This window comes from Zalophus californianus, chromosome 4, assembly GCF_009762305.2.
Source record: "Zalophus californianus isolate mZalCal1 chromosome 4, mZalCal1.pri.v2, whole genome shotgun sequence".
Classification (NCBI taxonomy): domain Eukaryota; kingdom Metazoa; phylum Chordata; class Mammalia; order Carnivora; family Otariidae; genus Zalophus; species Zalophus californianus.
Window position 1 is genome coordinate 30,452,188 of NC_045598.1, and position 20,019 is coordinate 30,472,206.

The window sequence follows — 20,019 nt, forward strand, 5'->3', positions numbered from 1 at the left end:
ACATTTTGCCTATTTCTACCCAAACCTCAAGGTTTGATTCAAGTCCCGCGTCTTCCCCAAAGCCTCCTTGATCTACCCAGCTCACTACTTCTCCTGTTCTCCTAAACCACTTAAGATGTGTAACTCATTTGGCCTTTATCATAGACTGCCAGACTTTGGTGTTTTCTGATTCTGTGCATTTGGCCCATCTCTAATCTCAATAAATTCATTTTTGTGTCCCTCAAAATAGTTAACATGTTGGTGTGCATAAACTTGGAGATTAGTGACTGATTGGATGAGTGCTCTTTATTTCTCATAAGCCATGTGAGCTCTGGGATTCAAAAATGCTGTCTACTTTGCAAAACTTGAGGCAAATCCTTGTGAATCCTGAGAAATTCTAATCCTAGCCTAGATTCCTCACCTCTCCTTGCCTGTGGATTCCCTTCCTTCTCTACTAGTTAGCATATGTTAAAGGAACACAATTTTACTTTGATATTAGCCTGAATAAAACAAAGAAAGAAATCTGCTACTTCAAGTGCACTTAGGGAAAGCCAGATCCTGAAATATTGTCTTGTAGTTGTTATCCATCACTTGGAGTCATTGTCACCAACCCAATTAGTTCACGGCTAGGAAGAGTCTTCATATTTCATGCAACTTAGTGTAGTAAAAAAGAAAAAAAAAAATGGAATGAATTTGAGTCAGAAATACCCAGCTTTGAATTCTGGCTCTATCATTTACTAGCTGAGTGACCTTGGGGGAAATTACTTCACCTCTCTGTAGGGTTGCTTTAACTATAAAATGTGAAATGGTAAATCATACCTTTAGAGTTTTTATGAGACTTAAATGAAGTGTTATAGATGAAAGCACTAGGCATATATTAAGTGCTCAGTAAATGAAAATAATCTCTTAAAAAAAATGTATCCAGGCATACAAATTAGAATATTATGAAATCTTTTTAATAAGAAGTTATGCCCTTTGTGCCTAGAGATAATTATTCTCCAGAAGATTTGCTCTAAGGCCCAGTACCCGATTAGATTAGTTCTTTCTCTTCTTGGAAAAATGGAAATTATGAGGGTAAAGTAAAATTAGCTCAGTGGCAGCCGTGAAACAAGTGGATGGACAAATAGCTTTCCTGAGCAGTTTTTTGTGGGGAACAAGTGTAGAGCTGGTTTCTAGCCTTAGAGTTGCAGTACATAGGCAGTATAGGTCATGACTCCTAACACAACTTTAAACATACTTTATGTACACATACATATACATGTTTGCTTACTTAACTCATTAACTTGTTAACTTATTCATATCAAAATCCCACAGCCAGCATGTTTTTCTGAGACCATTTTGACCTTGGCTTATGTGCTCTACAAATCAGTGTTATTTTCATATCATTAACCAGAATTAACCAGAAACCATTACCAGCTCAGTGACTTCCCCAGTAACTCAGAGTTACCCATCAGATCAGCTTTCATGACCTCAGGGTTCTTGGCCTAATTAGCTTTTAACATAGACCATGTTATCTTCTTCTGTTGCCATACAATGGCAAGTACCAAGTCAGCCTCTTTGGGAGAGACACCTCTTAATATTAATCAATCTTTAATTAAAACATTGAGGTGTGAGGGGAAAAGGTATCAGCTTAGTTTCAGAGGAAAGCAGCTTAAAAAACACAGATACACTTAATCTCTGTGCCAAGCATATATACCAAATCCAGATAGTTTTACAGAAAAGCTTTAATTCTTCACAGTTTCAGCAGACATGTTTTTAATATTTGGTTATATGTAAATATGAGTCAAGGGAAGAAGATGCTAAGAATTCAAAGAAATTGAACTTCTCTGAGGCCTCCTCTTGCTTGAATTCATTGCATCTATCTAAGTGACCCATTTAATGTCTCTGTCATCTTGCAGTTCGTTCCCAGAGGAAAAGCTCTGATTTGGGTCTAGTCCTTTACATTCAAACCTAGGTTGGTTGTTTATTGATCGATGGTAAGAATTGCTTTAGTAGTAGGGGTGCCTGGGTGGCTCAGTCATTAAACGTCTGCCTTCGGCTCAGGGCATGATCCCGGGGTCCTGGGATCGCGCCCCGCATCGGGCTCCCTGCTCGGCAGCGAGTCTGCTTCTCCCTCTACCCCTACCCCCTGCTTGTGTTCCCTTTCTCGCTGGGTCTCTCTCTGTCAAATAAATAAATAAAATCTTTAAAAAAAATTGCTTTAGTAACAAAATGAAAGAGACAGTTTTCGTAAATCTCTTCCCTCTGAATTATTTATCTCCAATATTATTTCTAATATTGGAGAAAGGACCCCTATAGCAAGATTTCTTGGCAGTTCACCCCAAGGGCCTGTTTCATAGAAATAACCAAGCAATTTTGTGAAGTTGTTAACATGCGAAAGTTGTGAAGTCCTGCAAACCTGGAGCAGGAAAGACTGCTCTTAGTCCCAGATGAAAGCCCATGTGGTCACTTTCTCAGGCAAGCCTTTCCTGAGCCTGCACACCACTTCAGGCCCCCTTGACTGATGCTCTCCTAGTACTGTTTGCTTTCCTTTCAGAGTACTTATTGCAAGTGAATTAAAATGAATATCTGCCGCCCCTACTGGAATGTAGGCTCCTGACCACATGTTGCTCGTCACTGTCCCTTGGTACGTAGCATAATTTAGAGTACATAGTAGACTCAGTAAATATTGAACAATTTGGAAAGAATCAAGGCTACATCTTATGAAATTACTTGCCGTAAGAGGACAGAAAGAGGAACCCAAAGGACAAAGAACTGGTTAAAAAGAGCATCCGGATAGCGTCGTGTCATGGAAGCCAAAGGAGCAGAGTCTCAGGAAGAAGGGAGGATCAATACTTTCTCACCATTGCTTATCCTTAACCCACTAATGCGATCCAACCTCTGTCTCTGCACTGAAACTGTTCTTTTGGAAGTATTCACTGATGTCCTAGTTGCCAAGTCTAGTGGCCTTGTCTAACTCATTGTCCTCCTCATCTGTTATGCAGCCTTTAACATCATAGCTTCTTTCTCAGAACTCTCCTGTGCATTTACTTTCCGACATGGTATTCTCTCCATTCTCTTCTCTGGCTGCTATTCTGCTTTCTTTTTTGGTTTGTCCTCCTACTTCCCAAATATGTGGTTCTAAAATTCTGTCATCTGCCCTCTTCCCTTTTCACTCCACACTTAACCCCTGGATGTCTACCCCCTCACTCTTCTATGGGGGAAGTCTTCCAAATCTGTATCTCTACCCCAAACCTCAATCTTTTGTGTGAGGGGCCTTTCTGGACACCTCCCCGTGGGTTGCCTTTGAGTACTTCACACTCAGTATACTCTAAATTGAATGTTTATGTTTTCAAATAGTTTCTTCCCCTTTGCTGCTATTTTATAGGACAATTATGCCCTCAGGAATACAAGAGTAATGCTACAGCATTATTTTAAATTTATATTCTCCTTAACCTCTACCTCCTATCTGGTCAGTTGTGAAGTCCAAATATTCTGTCTCTGTGATTTCCTTCACAGCTCCCTTCCTGGTTTTCACAAGTTCAGGCTTTTGTTACCTCTTGACTGAACTGCAAAGTCCTCCTGATTGCTCTACCTTCAATCTCCCCCATCTACAGTTTATTCTGTACATACACCAATGCAGTATCATCAGACATAAGCTCAAACTTAACAGCCTGGATTTTCAATAGCTATGCTACTTTGGACAAGTAAGTTTACCACCTCAAGCTTCATTTATAATTTAAGAATTTGGATTTTTAAAATGAGATCATGTATATTAAATGGCAGTTTAATGAGCACCCAGTCCCAGATTCTTAGGAAGCTTACACCACTCAGTAACTCTCATTAGCCCCTAGTAAGTTTAAATAAGTAAATCTCAATATCATAATGGTTTTCTGAATAAAGCATAAATTCTTGCTTGGCATTCAAGGGCCTTGGTGAACTGGCCTTGAGCTACTTACCATTCTGACCTCTCATTTTTCCTTTTCGTACACCCTGTACTTAAGCCATGCTGACTTTGAATTTGCTTCTTTAGGGTCCCTGCCTCTAGCCTTTCACTTAGAAATCTTGTCTTCACCATCTCTACGTATCCACATCCTAGTGAGTAAATGTAATTCCCTCCATAAAGCCTTCCCTGATTTCCCCTGCCTTCGTTCCCTCCACTCTTCTGTCCAGTCTTTTCTAATTCGCAGAGCCCCATGCTTTTGTCATTACTATCTTGTTGAGTGACTGAAAGAGGGATTAATACACTGTCTTTTGGAAAGTCTGTAAGCAGGAAAGGGCTTACAGGGGTCATGAGAGTTCCTGCAGAGTGTGTGGAAAGTTTTCTCATGGGTTTGGAAATACATGTGAGCTCACAGAGCATCAAAATCCTTAGTATCCCATTTAAAAGAAGCTTCGCATCACGTTGTATTGCTTAATGAGCCACTCTGTAGCCATCTTTATGTAATAAAAACACCTTAGGATGGTAGTTACTGATGCCCAACAGGTACAGACTAATACTGTGGAGTTTCCACTTGCCACTAAATAAATGCTTGTAAAGTCTAGCGAGCCTAAGATGAAAGGCATTTTGTAGATTTAAAATGTGCAAGATGTAACCAGTCTTCTGTATCCCCCTCTAATCAGAACTAATCCTCCAAGAGAGAGGTGCATGAAAAGGCATTAAAGAATCTGGGGAAGTGTGGATCTGGGTCTCCAGATTGTCCTTATGGGGCTGGTGGTTTAAGACCGGAGCAAAGGCAAAATGTTGGGTTCAAAACTTGGAGAGGGAGCTGTGTTAGGGTGTGAGGAGACTCCACCCAGCTGTCTTTAATTAAGAAGACAGCAGGAAGGGCCAGGATTGTTCTTTCTTCTAAGTTCACTGAAAGAAAATCTGACACCAAATTTCCTTCTTAGGAATTTCAAAATAAGTAGAGAATTATTTGAACTCTGTAATCAACTAACTGGAAACTAATTTGAAATTTGGCTTCAGCCCTTATATTTGTGGTTATACGAGTGGGGGAAGCATCCAAAGAGGTTCTCTGGAGCTCCCTGTACTTTTAAAAAGTTTACACACGGCATGTGAAATGAACAGATGCTTTTTTTGTTGGAGCTATCAGAGTAACAAGAGGCTGAAAGCTATATCAGGTATTTATTTCAGTCACTGAGATGGCATTGGCAGAGTTCCACATACCAAAACTAAAGAGAAACTCATGAACACATTAAAAAAAAATAAGACATGGAGGAAAGAGCCTGTGCTTCCTTTCCTGATTTCTTCCTAAACACATACTGATGATAAAAAAGGAGCAATGCACTCAGCACTCTCTGGCTTCTTTTTTTGTGGTGGGAGAGAGAATTGGGCAACTTTATGTAATCCTTTCTATAAGACTGTGTTTGAACTTTGGGGAGATTTCTATATAATAGTCTCTTAACACTTTAGTCAGAGAGTGTAACTTAAGCCAATAAATACTTCTAATTTGAACTTCATAGTTGTTAAAATGCCCTCCTTATTTATATTACAATATGGAGCATTTGGCCAGAATAGTGAGAATAAGGTAGATAGATAGGTGTGGGGAGGGATTAAGAAGACTGAATTAGTTGGCACCTGACTTGGTGAGGAAACAGGAAAGGAATTTCTGGCCATGAAGTTTGTGATTCCACATCAAGATCATTCTTTATAATGGAATAACCACCCACCCTAGTCAAGAGCCAGAATTCCTCAGATTCTTCCAACCAGAGGGGCCTGGCACACTAAACAGTCTGTTATGATATCTGAACACTTAAGTGAGTGTATTTGGCCAGGGAGACTTGCTAGTGAAATTGATCTTGCCTTCCCTGGGTTTTTCCAGTTGTACTGAATAATTAAAGGAAAATTAAGACCCAGATTCCCTGAAATGTTAAGTATCAGATCTGTAAGCTGATCATACCTTAGGATCACAGTGTGTCAGAGTTAGAAGGGACCTTAAAATTCATCCTGAACAAACTGATGGAGGATTTGTTTCCCCAAATCCTTGCCAAATGATTGCATGAATTTCTGCTCAAACACCTCCAGGGTCGAGAAAGTCATCACTTTAGGGGACACTGTATTCTTTGAATAGCCGTGAAAAAGCTTTTTCCAAATCTGCCCTTGGATCTTACTGTGCCAGCTTAAAGAGACATCCAGAACAAGCCTCCTTCCTCCCACATCCTAGCCCTTCAGATACTTCACACGTTGATCACATTGCCTGGAACCTTCTCTAGGTCAAGCATTCTTGATTCTTTCTAGTGTTTGTTCCTCAGGGGACAAGGTTTCTAGTGTCTTGTAGTATAGGACCAGGAAGACTCAGGATTCTGGTATGGCTTCTTTAAAACTTTTAGAACTAAAGAAAAAGTTAGAAAGGCTATCAAGACACAATCTAGTCTATCCCCTTCCCCTTCAGTTTACAGATGGGGAGATAGTCTTTTGGATTTGAGAGGGCAGAATTGATCAGCAGTCTCTTTTGAAGTGAGAAATGAAATATAACACATTTTGCCAGTAAACGGTCTTTTTTAAGTTTCTTAATTCTTTTTTTTAAGAACTCATGACCCCGAGATCAAGAGTGGCATACATGCTTTACCGACTGAGCCAGGCAGGCACCCCTTTAGTTGCTTAATTATGATCAAAGGCTTCAGCCCACACCTCATTTTTGCCAAGGACCTCTTTGGCTCTCTAAGTTAAGCCTAAGGCTCAGCTCGGGGGTTCACTGCCAAATCTCCATGTGCCAACTATTGGCTTCACTCACTGTTTATGTAAAGGAAAGAAATAACTTTTACAAAGTTTAACCATCTATATTGACCACATGGTTCAAAAGATTCAGAAATTTTAATAGACTTTGTTGCTTTTCCTTCATAAAATCAGAAAATGAATGACCATCACAAAGGCAGCAGAGTATTGCACCCCTTCAGAAATGCAGCTGCCTCTGTTGGACAGTTTCCTGGGTTGCCCTTTGAACTTTCCTGGTCTAAATAACAGTCACCAAGTGATTAGATGGCTTTCCTAAAAGCCAAAAAACTGTGGCCCAGATTGTTGGCCACTTTTCTCTCTCCTATCTTCCGCTTTGAGACTTGAAATACAGACGCATGCTTTTGAGATGGCTCCAAGGAGGCTCAGGTTTCCTTGGATGTGCGCAGCAATAAAGGAGCCCAGGTGTTAGGGCGTGGGTCTCTGCTGCCGGCGTCTCCACCGCCCCGCCGCCCTTCCTCAGTCATTGCCACCTCTCAGGTCTGCGGGCAGAGCAATTCTGGTGGGAGGATGGACCGAGACCTGATACACAGGAAAAGGGAAAGAGAGAAGGTGCCTAGAGTTCATCCAATAACTTGGCCTCTGGGCGTAACAGAATGCCTTCGGACACCGGAAAGTGCCGGGTTTAAGGCTAGTGTTCTTGGGCCCGGCAGGGGCGCGCTAAAGGTGACATTGGAGGGACCAGGACAGCCTTTGGTGGTAGAGCTGGAGCCGAGAGCCATGCGTGCGGCCCGCGGAAGCCGACGCGACCCCGCCGGCAGATGGGGCCCGAGCGGCCCCTGCTAGAACCCGCTGGCTGTGGGGAGGCGGGGGCGCCCCTCTGGGTTCGCTCGCTCTTGGGCTGGGCTCGGAGCCCGGCGGGTCCGGACGCTGGCTAGGGGGGCGGGGGCGGCGGCAGGGGGTCGGGCCAGAGGGAGGAGGGCGGGGCTTTCCTTTGTCAGGGGATTTGCGCGGCGCGGCCGAGCCTCGCGCGGGTACCGCCCCCCTCCTCTCGCCCTCTCTGGGGGCGGGGCTCTCCCTCGGGCCCTGGGGCGCGGTGGGCGTGGGCTCTATGAGCCGAGCGGCTGGAGCCCCGGCTTCCTGGCTCCGAACCGCGCGGAAGCGCCGCCCCCTCCGCCTCGGCCTCCAATCCTCTCCGCCGCCCCCTTCCTCTCGGCTCGGGTCTCTCCTTTTCCCTGCCCCCGCCGCGGCTCCGCCTCCGCCCTCCTCCCCTTGGCTCTCCGCGTCGCGCTCCCGGGTTTCCAGGGGGGCTGCCCGGGCGGGGCGGCGCGGCGCGGCGCGGCGGCGCGGGGAAGGGGGAGGAGAGCCGCCCGCCAGCCCAGCACTTGCAGCGAGCGGCGGATGAGCGGGCCGCTCTGTGCGAGGGAGGAGGACTCGCCCCCGCCCGGCCCGAGCGGAGCCTTTTGTTCCCAGCCAGAAGTTTGCATGCCGGGACCGTGACAGCTGCGGGCGGGGAGGACGGCGGGGCCGCGGGGCCGGCGGTGGCGGAGAATAGAGGCGACTGCTTGACATGCAGCCCACGGCGCGGCGGCTGCGGGCCGGGGACTGGCGGCGGCGGGGGAGGCGGCGCCCACAGCACGCGGGACTCAGCTGCCGGAGGGACAAACTAACTTCCTGAGCGCGGGACTGGAGGCCGGCGCGGCCCGGAGCCACCTGCCAGCCTGCGGTGAGGCATCCCTGGCCCTCGGGGCGCGCGGCATGGCGCGGGGGAGTGGGCCGCGCTGAGCTAGCCCTTGGACCGGCCCTCGGCCGCTGCTGCAGCCTGCCGGCCTCTCAAAGGCCCGGCGCCGGGCTCCACTCGCCTTGTTTTGCGGCCACGGCGCAGGGCTGTTCTGGGAGCCACAACAATGCCATGATGTTTTGGAGACAGGAAGCCCCAAGCTGGCCCCGAATGAAGGACTTCCTGTGTTTAAAGTTGCAGGAATATCCGCCGACCAGCCCAGTTCAAATGCAAACACCCGAACTAGGGAGGACGAAGGGCTAATTCAGACCAGCTGGACTCTCCAGGACTGGAACTGAGGATAAAATGAAAGGAATTCTTAGGAGCTTGGGCCATACTTGAATACTGGGGAGGCTGTGCCATTGTTATTAAAGGACACAATTGGTATAAAGCTTCTTCCAACTCTGGGTGAGAAGTGAGTGGAACTAGATTCTGAAAAAGACTTGTCAATATCAGATGGGGTTTTTTTTTGTTGTTTTTTACTGACTGAATTAGAAACAGCAGTGCTCTTAAAAGACACAAAAGAAGCCATACAAGGAATTATTTTATGTTTGTTGACTAAATTATACCACTTAACTGTCTGCAACTATGAGGCCGTTAGCCTGTGAGGAAAAAGCTGTTTTTCTTAGAGCTTCTCCCAGAATGGTTTCAGAGTTGGACTTGCAGGCCTTTCTGGAGGGCAGATCCAGTTGGTGGTCCCCGGTTGTGAACATGTAAAAGGATTTTTAACTTATGCAGAATGCATTTTTGGGTAACCAGTGAAAAACTTTTAAAAGGTTGATGTTTCATCTTGATTGAAAAAGTATGGGTAAGCCACTCAGCAGGCCAGACTGTTTAAGGCAGAACCCCACCTGCCTGGGGAAAGGAGAGGAAGAAGATGGCTATATAGAGGATTGTTACGTTCCACAGCGATCTATATATGATACAATGAGGATAAATGAACAAATTGACCAGGGGTCAAAGCTTAATCAGACATCAAAAAGCACCATGGAAAAGATGGAAGGAAGTACTATATCCAGCAATGGTACGTTAGGAGCAGCATCTAATGTTTTTGAATCTAGAGCCCCAGAAGGCAAAAAGCTGGATGAGAGAATAATATTTGATGCACTAAAGTTAAGCAACGATGTGCAGAAGTCAGCACCCGTGCCACCCAGAAGGCGACCAAATGCAGAACGCAAAGATAATGTTAACAGGAGATCATGGAAGTCCTTCATGCCACCCAATTTCCCAGAATTTGCAGAAAGGATAGAAGCTTCTCTCAGTGAGGTTTCAGAAGCTGGTGCTTCAAATCCTTCCTTGCAAGAGAAGAAGGAATCCAGTTCTGCATTAACAGAAAGTTCTGGTCATTTGGACCACAGGGAACCTCACTCAGAGTCAGTGACTCTGGAACATGTGTCCAAATCCATAGATACTCCAGAAGTGCAGGATATGAAAAATTTAAGCGGAGAGTGCCAAGACTTCACATCGCAGCCACACAGTGAGCGCTCTCCCCATGAATTCCAGCCTCTAGAATCAGAAGCTGCAGCTGCAAGTAGTAGCACAGATGTAATGCAGGAACACAGATTCTCAAGTGCAACCTGGCCCAGAGCCATGAAAAGTTTGGCTAAGGGAGGCTTCAGTGAGAAGCAGCACCCCCTTGGGGTCACAGCCTGCACTGTGGAACTGCCACCTCTCTCCCCTTGCCTGAGTGAAGAGCTGTTGGATCCAGAATTGCATATTCTCATAACTCCCAGCCTGAGAGAGAAAACAGAGTCTGAGCTAAAGTTTGAGGAGGATGAGCGATGGATCATGATGGAAGCTGAGGAGGAGTGGGAGGGAGAGAAACTGTCAGAGAGAGGAAAGATTTTTCTAACGGCAGATGAGAAAAAGAACAGCCTGGCAGATATTTTTGAAGGACGAGAACAAGCAAACACTTTAGCAGTGGCAGAGGATGGGACCGATTGCTCAGCTGCTGTCTTGAGAACTGTTGACCACCTAGCTCTTGGTCAGATTTGTTGCTCTGATGACCTACAGTCAGCTGAGAACCATTTGGCTTCTGTTCTCGAGGATACACCTCTGGATTACAGTTGTGTTCTCACAGGTGAGAGTGCTGTAGGGGAGCTGACAAACAGAACTGCTCAGGGGCTGGAGGGTCTTGTTTCCGACTTAGAATGTACTGTTGGTCCTCTTGATTCAGAGCAGCTCTCTGACACAGATTCAGTGCAGATGTTTCTTGAACTTGAAAAGGAGTGTTTATGTGAAGAAGGAGTAACAACTCTAGCTGAGCTGGAGAATCAAGCCTCTTCTGAAGGGCTGGCCCCATCCCAGGATGCAGAAAATGCACTTGTAATTAGTCATTTTCCAGGGGCTGCCTTAGAAAAGGAACGCATGGGCCTTTTAAATGTAAGGATAAAAGACTCTGATACTGGATTGGATTGTGACTATTTTAATGCCCTGGATTCTTCTCAGGTGCCTAATGCTATGGAACTTATTGTCTGCTCTGATGCCAGGAGAGACACTTCCACTGTTAGTGAGGAGGAGCATGAAAAAGTGCCTTCTAGCCCCGAGACTGTAGGGGAATTTAAGTTCAGACACCCAGCTGATCTGGAGTCACTGGGAAAGCTGGACCCAGGAGAACTGCCCAACTCTGATCACAGGGCTTCCCAGGAAGACGACTTATCAGGCTTTGTAGTTGAGCTGGCCAAAGAAAATGGCAGTTTGTCCCAGGTAGACTGTAGTCACTCTGAGGGGAATGTTGAAGAGTGTGTTGAGAGGGTCCCCCTCAGTCGTGCTTTTAGCTATGAACTAACAGATGTTACCTCAGGACCTGAAGTAGAGGTGTTCTCATGTGATTCACATTTACTAACAGATGAGATTCATTTGGAAAGTGAGAAAGGAGCTATTAATCAAGAAAATAGCAGTCTTACATCCTTAGGAAACGTGGATCCTTGTGAATTATCCAAGGAGAAAGTTTGTGATGAGGATGGGGAGGGGCAAGAATTGAGTTACAAAGCCAGGCTTTTGAAGGATCAAGCCCCAGCGCATGTTCACAGAGCCTTCCCAGAGCAGATCTTCCAGGATCTCCAGAGGAAGTCTGCAGAGTCAGATACTTTCAGTCTGCCCCTGCTGGTTGGTGGACTGAGACAGAGCGGAGATGGAGTGGAAGCTGTAAATGATACAAAGCCCGAGCTGAATGTGGCATCATCGGAGGGCGGGGAGACAGAAATGAGAGATTCAGAATCATTGCTGAGTATCTTTCTGGAGGAACAAGTTACCAGGGCTGGTAGTGCTGAGCCCATTTTGGAGGGATGGATACCCATCCCACAGAAGCCTGCTCCAATGGCTGCCATGCTCGGCCCAGAGGAGGGTGTCCTGGATGCTGTGGCGCCTGCCCCAGAGGGAGCTGCTGTGGCTGCTGCGGTGCCTTGCCCCGGGGCAGATGTATCAGTTGCTTCGGTGGCCACCACCATAGAGACACATGTCCCAGTTGCTTCAGTGGTCACTGTAGAGAAGGATGTGCTGGCTGCTGCCCCAGCTGTTGCAGTGCTTGCTTCTGAAGGGACTGCTCCAGCTGCTGCAGTGACCATCATGGAGGAGGATGCACCAGCTGTTGCAGAGCCCACCACAAGGGATGACATCCCAGAGGGATCTGTCACCCCAGCTGCTACAGTGCCCACCCCAGAGGAGCCTGTCACCCCAGCTGATAGAGCGCCCACCCCGGAGGAGCCTGTCATCCCAGCTGATAGAGCGCCCACCCCGGAGGAGCCTGTCACCCCAGCTCTTAGAGCGCCCACCCCGGAGGAGCCTGTCACCCCAGCTGATAGAGCGCCCACCCCGGAGGAGCCTGTCACCCCAGCTGATAGAGCGCCCACCCCGGAGGAGCCTGTCACCCCAGCTGATAGAGCACCCACCCCGGAGGAGCCTGTCACCCCAGCTCTTAGAGCGCCCACCCCGGAGGAGCCTGTCCCTCCAGCTCTTAGAGCGCCCACCCCGGAGGAGCCTGTCACCCCAGCTGATAGAGCGCCCACCCCGGAGGAGCCTGTCCCCGCAGCTGATAGAGCGCCCACCCCGGAGGAGCCTGTCACCCCATCTCTTAGAGCGCCCACCCCGGAGGAGCCTGTCCCTCCAGCTCTTAGAGCGCCCACCCCGGAGGAGCCTGTCACCCCAGCTGATAGAGCGCCCACCCCGGAGGAGCCTGTCCCCCCAGCTGATAGAGCGCCCACCCCGGAGGAGCCTGTCACCCCAGCTGATAGAGCGCCCACCCCGGAGGAGCCTGTCACCCCAGCTGTTAGAGCGCCCACCCCGGAGGAGCCTGTCACCCCAGCTGTTAGAGCGCCCACCCCGGAGGAGGAGCCTGTCACCCCAGCTGTTAGAGCGCCCACCCCGGAGGAGCCTGTCACCCCAGCTGTTAGAGCGCCCACCCCGGAGGAGCCTGTCACCCCAGCTGATAGAGCGCCCACCCCGGAGGATCCTGTGCCCCCAGCTGATAGAGCGCCCACCCTGGAGGAGCCTGTCACCCTAGCTCTTAGAGCGCCCAACCCGGAGGAGCCTGTCACCCCAGCTGATAGAGCACCCACCCCAGAGGAGCCTGTCACCCCAGCTGATAGAGCACCCACCCCGCAGGAGCCTGCAGCCCCAGCTGTTAGAGTGCCTGCTATGGAGGAAGTGTTCCCTGCTGGTGTACCCTTCCTGGGAGATACTGCCCACACTGATTCAGTGCATATCTCAGAAGAAGAAACTTCTGTTTTAGAGGAGGCTTCTGCCGCTAGAATGTGGATCAAGGAGGACCTTGATTCCCCAGGATTTGGAATAAAAGAGGTAACTGGCACAGTGCTGCATGGGAAAGTGCCTCTGGCTGCAACTGATGGATTAAATTCAAATGAGGTAATTGTTGCTCTTTTCATTGGGAAAGGATCTGGGGAGTAAAGTGAGATTTGCAAGTTCTCTGACTTAGTAGTGATTAGAAAGGACACAGTCCTTTCTTTGGTTCTCTTTGGGGCACTGGGCTTTTCTGGTCTTTCTATTGCATTTAGGAGGAGAATATGTCTTGCTTTCATTTGGTGAAAAACTTCACAATTCGTACTCTGTTTTTTTTCAGTGGTAAGCCAAGCCCAAGGAAAACGGGGATGTAAACAGTTGCTGGTTTACATTTTGGAAAAGATTATTAGCAGGGAAGGGTGATTCTTCTTTTGAAAATGGCAGTGAGCATGTTCTGTCCTAAATCAAGAGGCTATTTTTTAATCAGTGATGTCAGAAGTGAGGTTGGAGCTGGAGTGTGGGCTTCAGTCAGAGAACTGGGATACTTCTTAGCACTTGGCAAGTCAGTTAGATGTCCTGAATCTCCAGTTTGCTCATTTATTAAGGCAGAATCCTATGAGGATAATGAGATAACCCATGGAAAACACCAATTGTATAAGATTTCAGTCACTGTCAATATCCTCCCCCTTTCTCTTCCACAGAGCTGTGTTGGTTAGTTGAAAGAATTCAGAACAGGTTGGGTGAAAGCAGTGTTTAGAAGTATGAATAACAGCTTTTTAATACAAATGTGTGTTTCTTAAAGCCAGAATAAGGTATAATAATGTTTACGAAAAGAGATATTTTAGCCATCTCATTAAACTTTGTGTCCTGAAGCAAGTCACTCTTTTTTTCCTGGACCTCTTGTTTCCTAATCCATAAAGTAAGGGAATTGGATTAAATGTCCTCCTGCCTCTCTCTTAGCTCCAAGGTTCTGAGATTCTTAATGTTAGAGAATGGAATGTGTTAGGAAACGTGTTCACATCCTTGAGCACTCCTAGTCAAAGACATTTAAGATTGGCTGCTTTCTACAGTTCACTGCCCCAGTGTCATTTGGTCAGTGGTAGGGAATGAAGGAGGTAGAAGTTTCATCTATCTAGTACAATCGGGGATTACTGAGTACAGAGGTGGTTTTTATTTTATACCATCCCCAAGGCCCATAACAGTGCCTTCCTTGTAGTAGGCATTCACTGTTGACTGACGGAGTGAACGTCAGTCTCCCGAATATCCGTGGTTGCTACAGAGAAGATGGGTTCTCACATCCACCCCATGGCAGAGCCCTTCTGGGCAGCCTTGTTGGCTAAAGCACCAATTAAACCTGCAGCTGCCAACAACAAAAAGTCATTTTGATTGCAGGTCACAAGCTGCCAACTTTGCTACAGATGCTCCTGTTTAGCTGAGTGGTGGTGGTGTCACCTTGGGCTTAACCAAATATTTTGTAATGTAGCATCCCATGAGGCTATAATACATCACCTTTCAGATTGATGGAATGATTCCGTTTTCTGAGTTTTACTGAATTTGGGAGTGACACTGGGATCCCAGAAGTCACAGGCATTCTTGATTATACAGAATTTTTTTAGTATAAAGCCTGCAGCAATAATCAATGAAATATAGGAATTAAATTTGTAAGGAGCTGATCAAATCTGCATAAAGGAAAAGTTCAGAGGAGTCCTTAATATCAGTCTCAGATCTGTTTCCTCATCTACAAAATTAGTAAATGGGGCTAGGTAATTTCTGAGGATCCCTCCCGCTACAGGGCGTAATCATTTTATGAAATACTGCCTGATAAAATGACAGGAGAAGGCAGTGGTGGGTTGCAAGGTTGTGTATCATCTTTGAAGTGTGGTCACTTTATGGAATATCTGCAGGTGAGCCAATGTCTGCATTTGTGTACAAAAGAAGAAATCTAAGCCATTGCCCCAGCCAGGATGGTTTTTTTTTCCTTTAAATTTTTTATTGTTATGTTAATCACCATACATTACATCATTAATTTTTGATGTAGTGTTCCATGGTTCATTGTTTGTGCATAACACCCAGTGCTCCATGCAGAATGTGCCCTCTTTAATACCCATCACCAGGCTAACCCATCCTCCCACTCCCTCCCCTCTAGAACCCTCAGTTTGTTTTTCAGAGTCTGTCATCTCTCATGGTTCATCTCCACCTCCAATTCCCCCCCTTCATTCTTCCCCTCCTACTATCATCTTCTTTTTTTTTTCTTAACATATATTGCATTATTTGTTTCAGAGGTACAGATCTGTGATTCAACAGTCTTGCACAATTCACAGTGCTCACCATAGCACATACCCTCCCCAATGTCTATCACCCAGCTGCCCCATCCCTCCCACCCCTTACCACTCCAGCAACCTTCAGTTTGTTTCCTGAGATTAAGAATTCCTCATATCAGTGAGGTCATATGATACATGTCTTTCTCTGATTGACTTAGTTCACTCAGCATAACACCCTCCAGTTCCATCCACGCCGCTGCAGTTGGCAAGATCTCATTCCTTTTGATGCCCCAGCCAGGATGTTAACCAATAAGAATGTAGAGAGGCTATTTTGAAAATATTTATTGAAACAAAACAGATATCATTATAGAGGTAACATGACTATACAGATTTTGCTAAACTGGTGAAATATTGAGAGAAAAAGTTTTTCCAAGATGAGAGCTGTATGGATTTCATTTCTTCACAAAGGGTTCCTAGAGGCAACTGAACCTGTCATTTTAATACATAAATACTTAGAACTCAGCAAGGGATCATACCCAAAATGTGATTTAGATTTTGTGTGTCTTTGGGTATATACAAATGCACACATGTATACAAAATTAAAATAGATACAGATTTTCTCTTTAAGATTTTATTTATTTGAGAGAGCGTGTGCATGCTCACGAGCACATGAGGGGTAGGGGTGGGCAGAGGGAGAAGCTGAGCAGGGAAGCCCGACACAAGGGACACGGGCTGGATCCCAGGACCCTGGGATCATGATCCCAGCCAAAGGCAGCCGCTTAACCAAATGAGCCACCCAGGTGCCCTGATATAAATTTTCTAATAGCATTAACGAGTGATTGGTAGAAGAACCAAAATGCTAGAACTTGTTTGCTATCCCTTTAGTGGGATCCTAGGCCCACTGAGAGCAATCTGTGGTTATTTAAACCCTCTTCTCTTTTGCAGACTTCCTCAGTCTTATTTCAATGGAAGGCAAAAAATTTTTTGTATAAAATTAGGGGTTCTATAAAATTCAAAATTTACAAGAAAGTCTTTTAAAGCAAAATTTGGAGAGCCCTACAATATTAGCTCAGTGTTTGAATAGTCAGCTGATCAGCAGAACCTTCCTAAATTTGTTTGCCTTGCCTAATTCCATTTTTATACAAGTATTCATTCATTCACTGGAAAAATATTTATTGCATACCTACTCTGTGCCAGGTATTGGGGTTCCTGCAGTGAATAGGATTGGCATAGTCCTTGCCCATGTGGAACTTACACTATATTAGCAGAGGCAGATATTAAGCAAAAAGGACACAAATACAGGAGCACCTGGCTGGCTCAGTCAGAAGAGCATGTGACTTTTTTTTTTTACCCCCTAAGATTTCTTTATTTCAGAAGGAGAGAGAATCTCAAGCACACTCCATGCTGAGTGTGGAGTCCCACACAGGGCTCGATCCCACAACCATGAGATCACGACCTGAGCCAAAACCAAGAGTCAGATGCCCAACTGACTGTGCCATTTAGGTGCCCCAGAAGACCATGGGTTTGAGCCCCACATTGGGTGTAGAGATTACTAAATAAATAAATAAATAAAAAAGACACAAATATATAGTTGCAAATCACAACAAATTTTTTGAATAAAAAATAAAGACTATAACGAATAACGGGTGTTTAATTGTGTCAGGGGAAGGATTTTAAAACTAAAACCTGAAGGATGATAGAAGTTACTTAAGCAGAGAGTCAGAGGGTAGAATACTCCAGGCAAAGGAAATGGAAGCTGGGAAGAGCTTGGGGTGTTAGGACTCAAAGAAGGCCAAAAGGCTAGCCCACCATGAGCAAGGTTCTGGAGGAGAGCCCTGAAGTAAATCAGGAAAGGTAGAAAGAGGCCAGATGATGCAGGAACTAAGAAGTTTTCAGAAGAATCTATACTTTAAAAGCCATGAGAAGCTATTGAAAGATTTTTAAGGGGGGGAAAAAAAATAAAGATTTTAAGTAGGGGAGTGAGATGATTTCATTTACATTTTTAAAACATTACTCTCAGCCTAACGATAGAGAAAACCAGTCTACACAGACAGTAAACATTCTCAGCATTGGCTGGAGTTTATAAATCTGAGGTTTATTTTGTCTTCTGTTTTATTAGTTTGTCTTAGGATGATTGGCATGAAACAGAAAACACTGAGTGGTTTGCAAAAAAAAAAAAAAAACGCACACAAAAAAAGAAATCACACTGGCTGCAGTGTGTGGAGTGCATTATAGGGGGTCAAGGATAGAGTAGAGAGAGGCCTGCTAGGTTACTGCGGTTGTCTTAGGTGGCTTGGACTAGAGAGAGGTCAGTGGATTTGAAGACAGTTGTTTAGATTCAAGATATGTATTGGAAGTAGAATCAACAAGACCTGATAATGACTTTTATGTAGGGAGGGAGGGAGAAGGAGAGGGAGTTATCAAGGTTGGCTTCTAGTTTGTACAACTGAGCGGATGGGAGCAGTAGTAAATTGTTGATTTAGGGAAGAACAGATTTGGGGGAAGAGGAAAGGAGGAGGTACTGTTCAGTTTTGGAATGGTTGGGTTTTTGAGGTACCCATGATTCATTTTTGGATGTACGGATACACACACACACACACACACACGTACACACACATACATACCATAAACATCATGGTTAATATTTAAAGCCATGGGAATAGATAGAATTGCCAAGAAGAGAACCCAGGACTGACACCCTCCCCTGACCCCCACCCCCAAAGACGAACATTTGGAGGTCTAGAAGAGGAGGAAGAGAGAAAAGGAGATTAAAAAAATGGATCAGGGATGAAAACTGGGAGAATGTGGTATTATCAAAGATAAAAGTGTAACATTTAAGAGGTTCTTGGGAAATTTTCTGTTTTATGTCCCAGTTGCATCTTACACCCTTGAAATAATTTTTACTAGTGTTCTGCACTGGGAAATGTCTGCCAGCTCTGGTTGGTTAATAATATGGCACAGCCCCATTGAAAACTGAGGAGCAGGAATTTTAGTGCATCCAAAAGCACTGATTTTGCAGAACAGCTTTATTTGGGAGTTGAGAGAAGGGAGCAAGTGTTTTCAAATGTACATTCTGTTCACTTGTGTTCAAAATAAATATTTAGATAGTATTTATTTAGAAGTACTCTCCTAGATTTTCAAACTTCTGGAAAAAAGTTGAGACAAATACCCATTCCCTGTCAACTTAATCCATGGAGTGGAGGTTGAGAAACGAATCTCTAATGCTTCTATAGGAAATGTTCATTGACAAAGTAAATGCAAATTTTTAAAAGAATTAATTTGCTCTGTTATATGAAAGAGATGATTAAGTTATTTAAATATATTTTACTTTTCTGTGTCATGTATATCACTATCCAGTAGAGTTTCTTGCCAAGATGGAGATATTCTCTGTCTATACTGCCCAATACAATAGGCACTTAGCCACATACGGCTGTTGACCACATGAAATGTGGCTAATGTGGTTGAAGAACTGAATTTTTAGTTAAATAGCCTCATATTGGACAGCACAGAAGGAATTTAAATGTCAAGTATGAGACAAGTTTTGCTTACTGGATAAAAGGGGGCTCTTTAGTGTGAACTTGACAGTCTTCCCCTCCTCACCTTTGGTTTTCTTTCTTTGCCTTTCCAACCCCCACACCCTACCACCACCACCACCATTTTGTTGCACCCAAGCAACTTGTAACGTTGGAGTTGGTTTTTTTTCCCCTCTGTTTTGATTTTTCTGCGTTGAAAACATCTTTAATAGAAAATGGAATCATAGCACTTGCTTTTTCTGGGAATCATGTTGTTGGGGCAACAGTCATTTTTAGCTGAACCGCCTTGTAGTGTTGCCTAACAAAATATGGTGTAATCAAATTATAGTATAAAATGAAGCTCACTGGTAATTACCTTTGTAACCTCCCTTTTTTAGTGTTCCCTGGGGCTTTTCCTCCCTGGTGACTCACTTACCCAGCCATAGCCCATTCTTTCAAGAATCAGTTTCCTAATCCAAGTGTAATCTGTAGTCTCAAAGGCCAAAACTAATCTTAACCCAAGCTTATATTTTTCTTTTACATTTTTGTTCTCTTCCATTTTCTGTCATTCTTTGGCTTTAATTGATTCACCTGTCTCACTGAAACTGAAGGAACATTTTATGGAAGAAAAAAGAATGGCAATAGATCCAGATTGGGTCTATAAAATGTGTGGAATGTGGCTGATTTTATCCTCTGATAATTGAGAGAAGTATCTTCAAGACAATTATCTGTTTCATTCTTTCCCTTAATACCATTAGAGTGTCAAAGTATCATTTTCTTTTGACTCTGTTTCCTTTTAGAAATGTCTAGGGGCGCCTGGGTAGCTCAGTGGTTAAGCGACTGCCTTCGGCTCAGGTCGTGATGCCAGGGTCCTGGGATCGAGCCCCACATCGGGCTCCCTGCTCAGCAGGAAGCCTGCTTCTCCCTCTCCTACTCCCCCTGCTTGTGTTCCCTCTCTTGCTGTGTCTCTCTCTCTCTGTCAAATAAAAAATAAATAAATAAATTTATTCCTAAGTCATAATGGAGTTTATTAACTGCAGTAGAAAGAAACATGCATTGTTACACTCCTTCACATTGTTTTAAAATTCCATTGTT

At 45.1% G+C, this 20,019-nt stretch overlaps 1 protein-coding gene across 35 annotated transcripts in view; it reads left to right on the forward strand.

The window, feature by feature from the left end:
- MACF1 (microtubule actin crosslinking factor 1) overlaps positions 1-20,019 on the forward strand; it is a 340,905-nt gene that overhangs the window by 266,582 nt on the left and 54,304 nt on the right. The window contains exon 1 of one of the 35 annotated variants that reach the window (XM_035726949.1): positions 7,969-13,277. The exons of the other annotated variants lie outside the window; for them this stretch is intronic. Coding sequence (XP_035582842.1) covers positions 9,219-13,277 — 4,059 coding nt within the window. The 5' untranslated portion in view covers positions 7,969-9,218. Of the gene's footprint in view, positions 1-7,968; positions 13,278-20,019 lie in introns of those variants that run through there. 35 annotated transcript variants of the gene reach the window in all.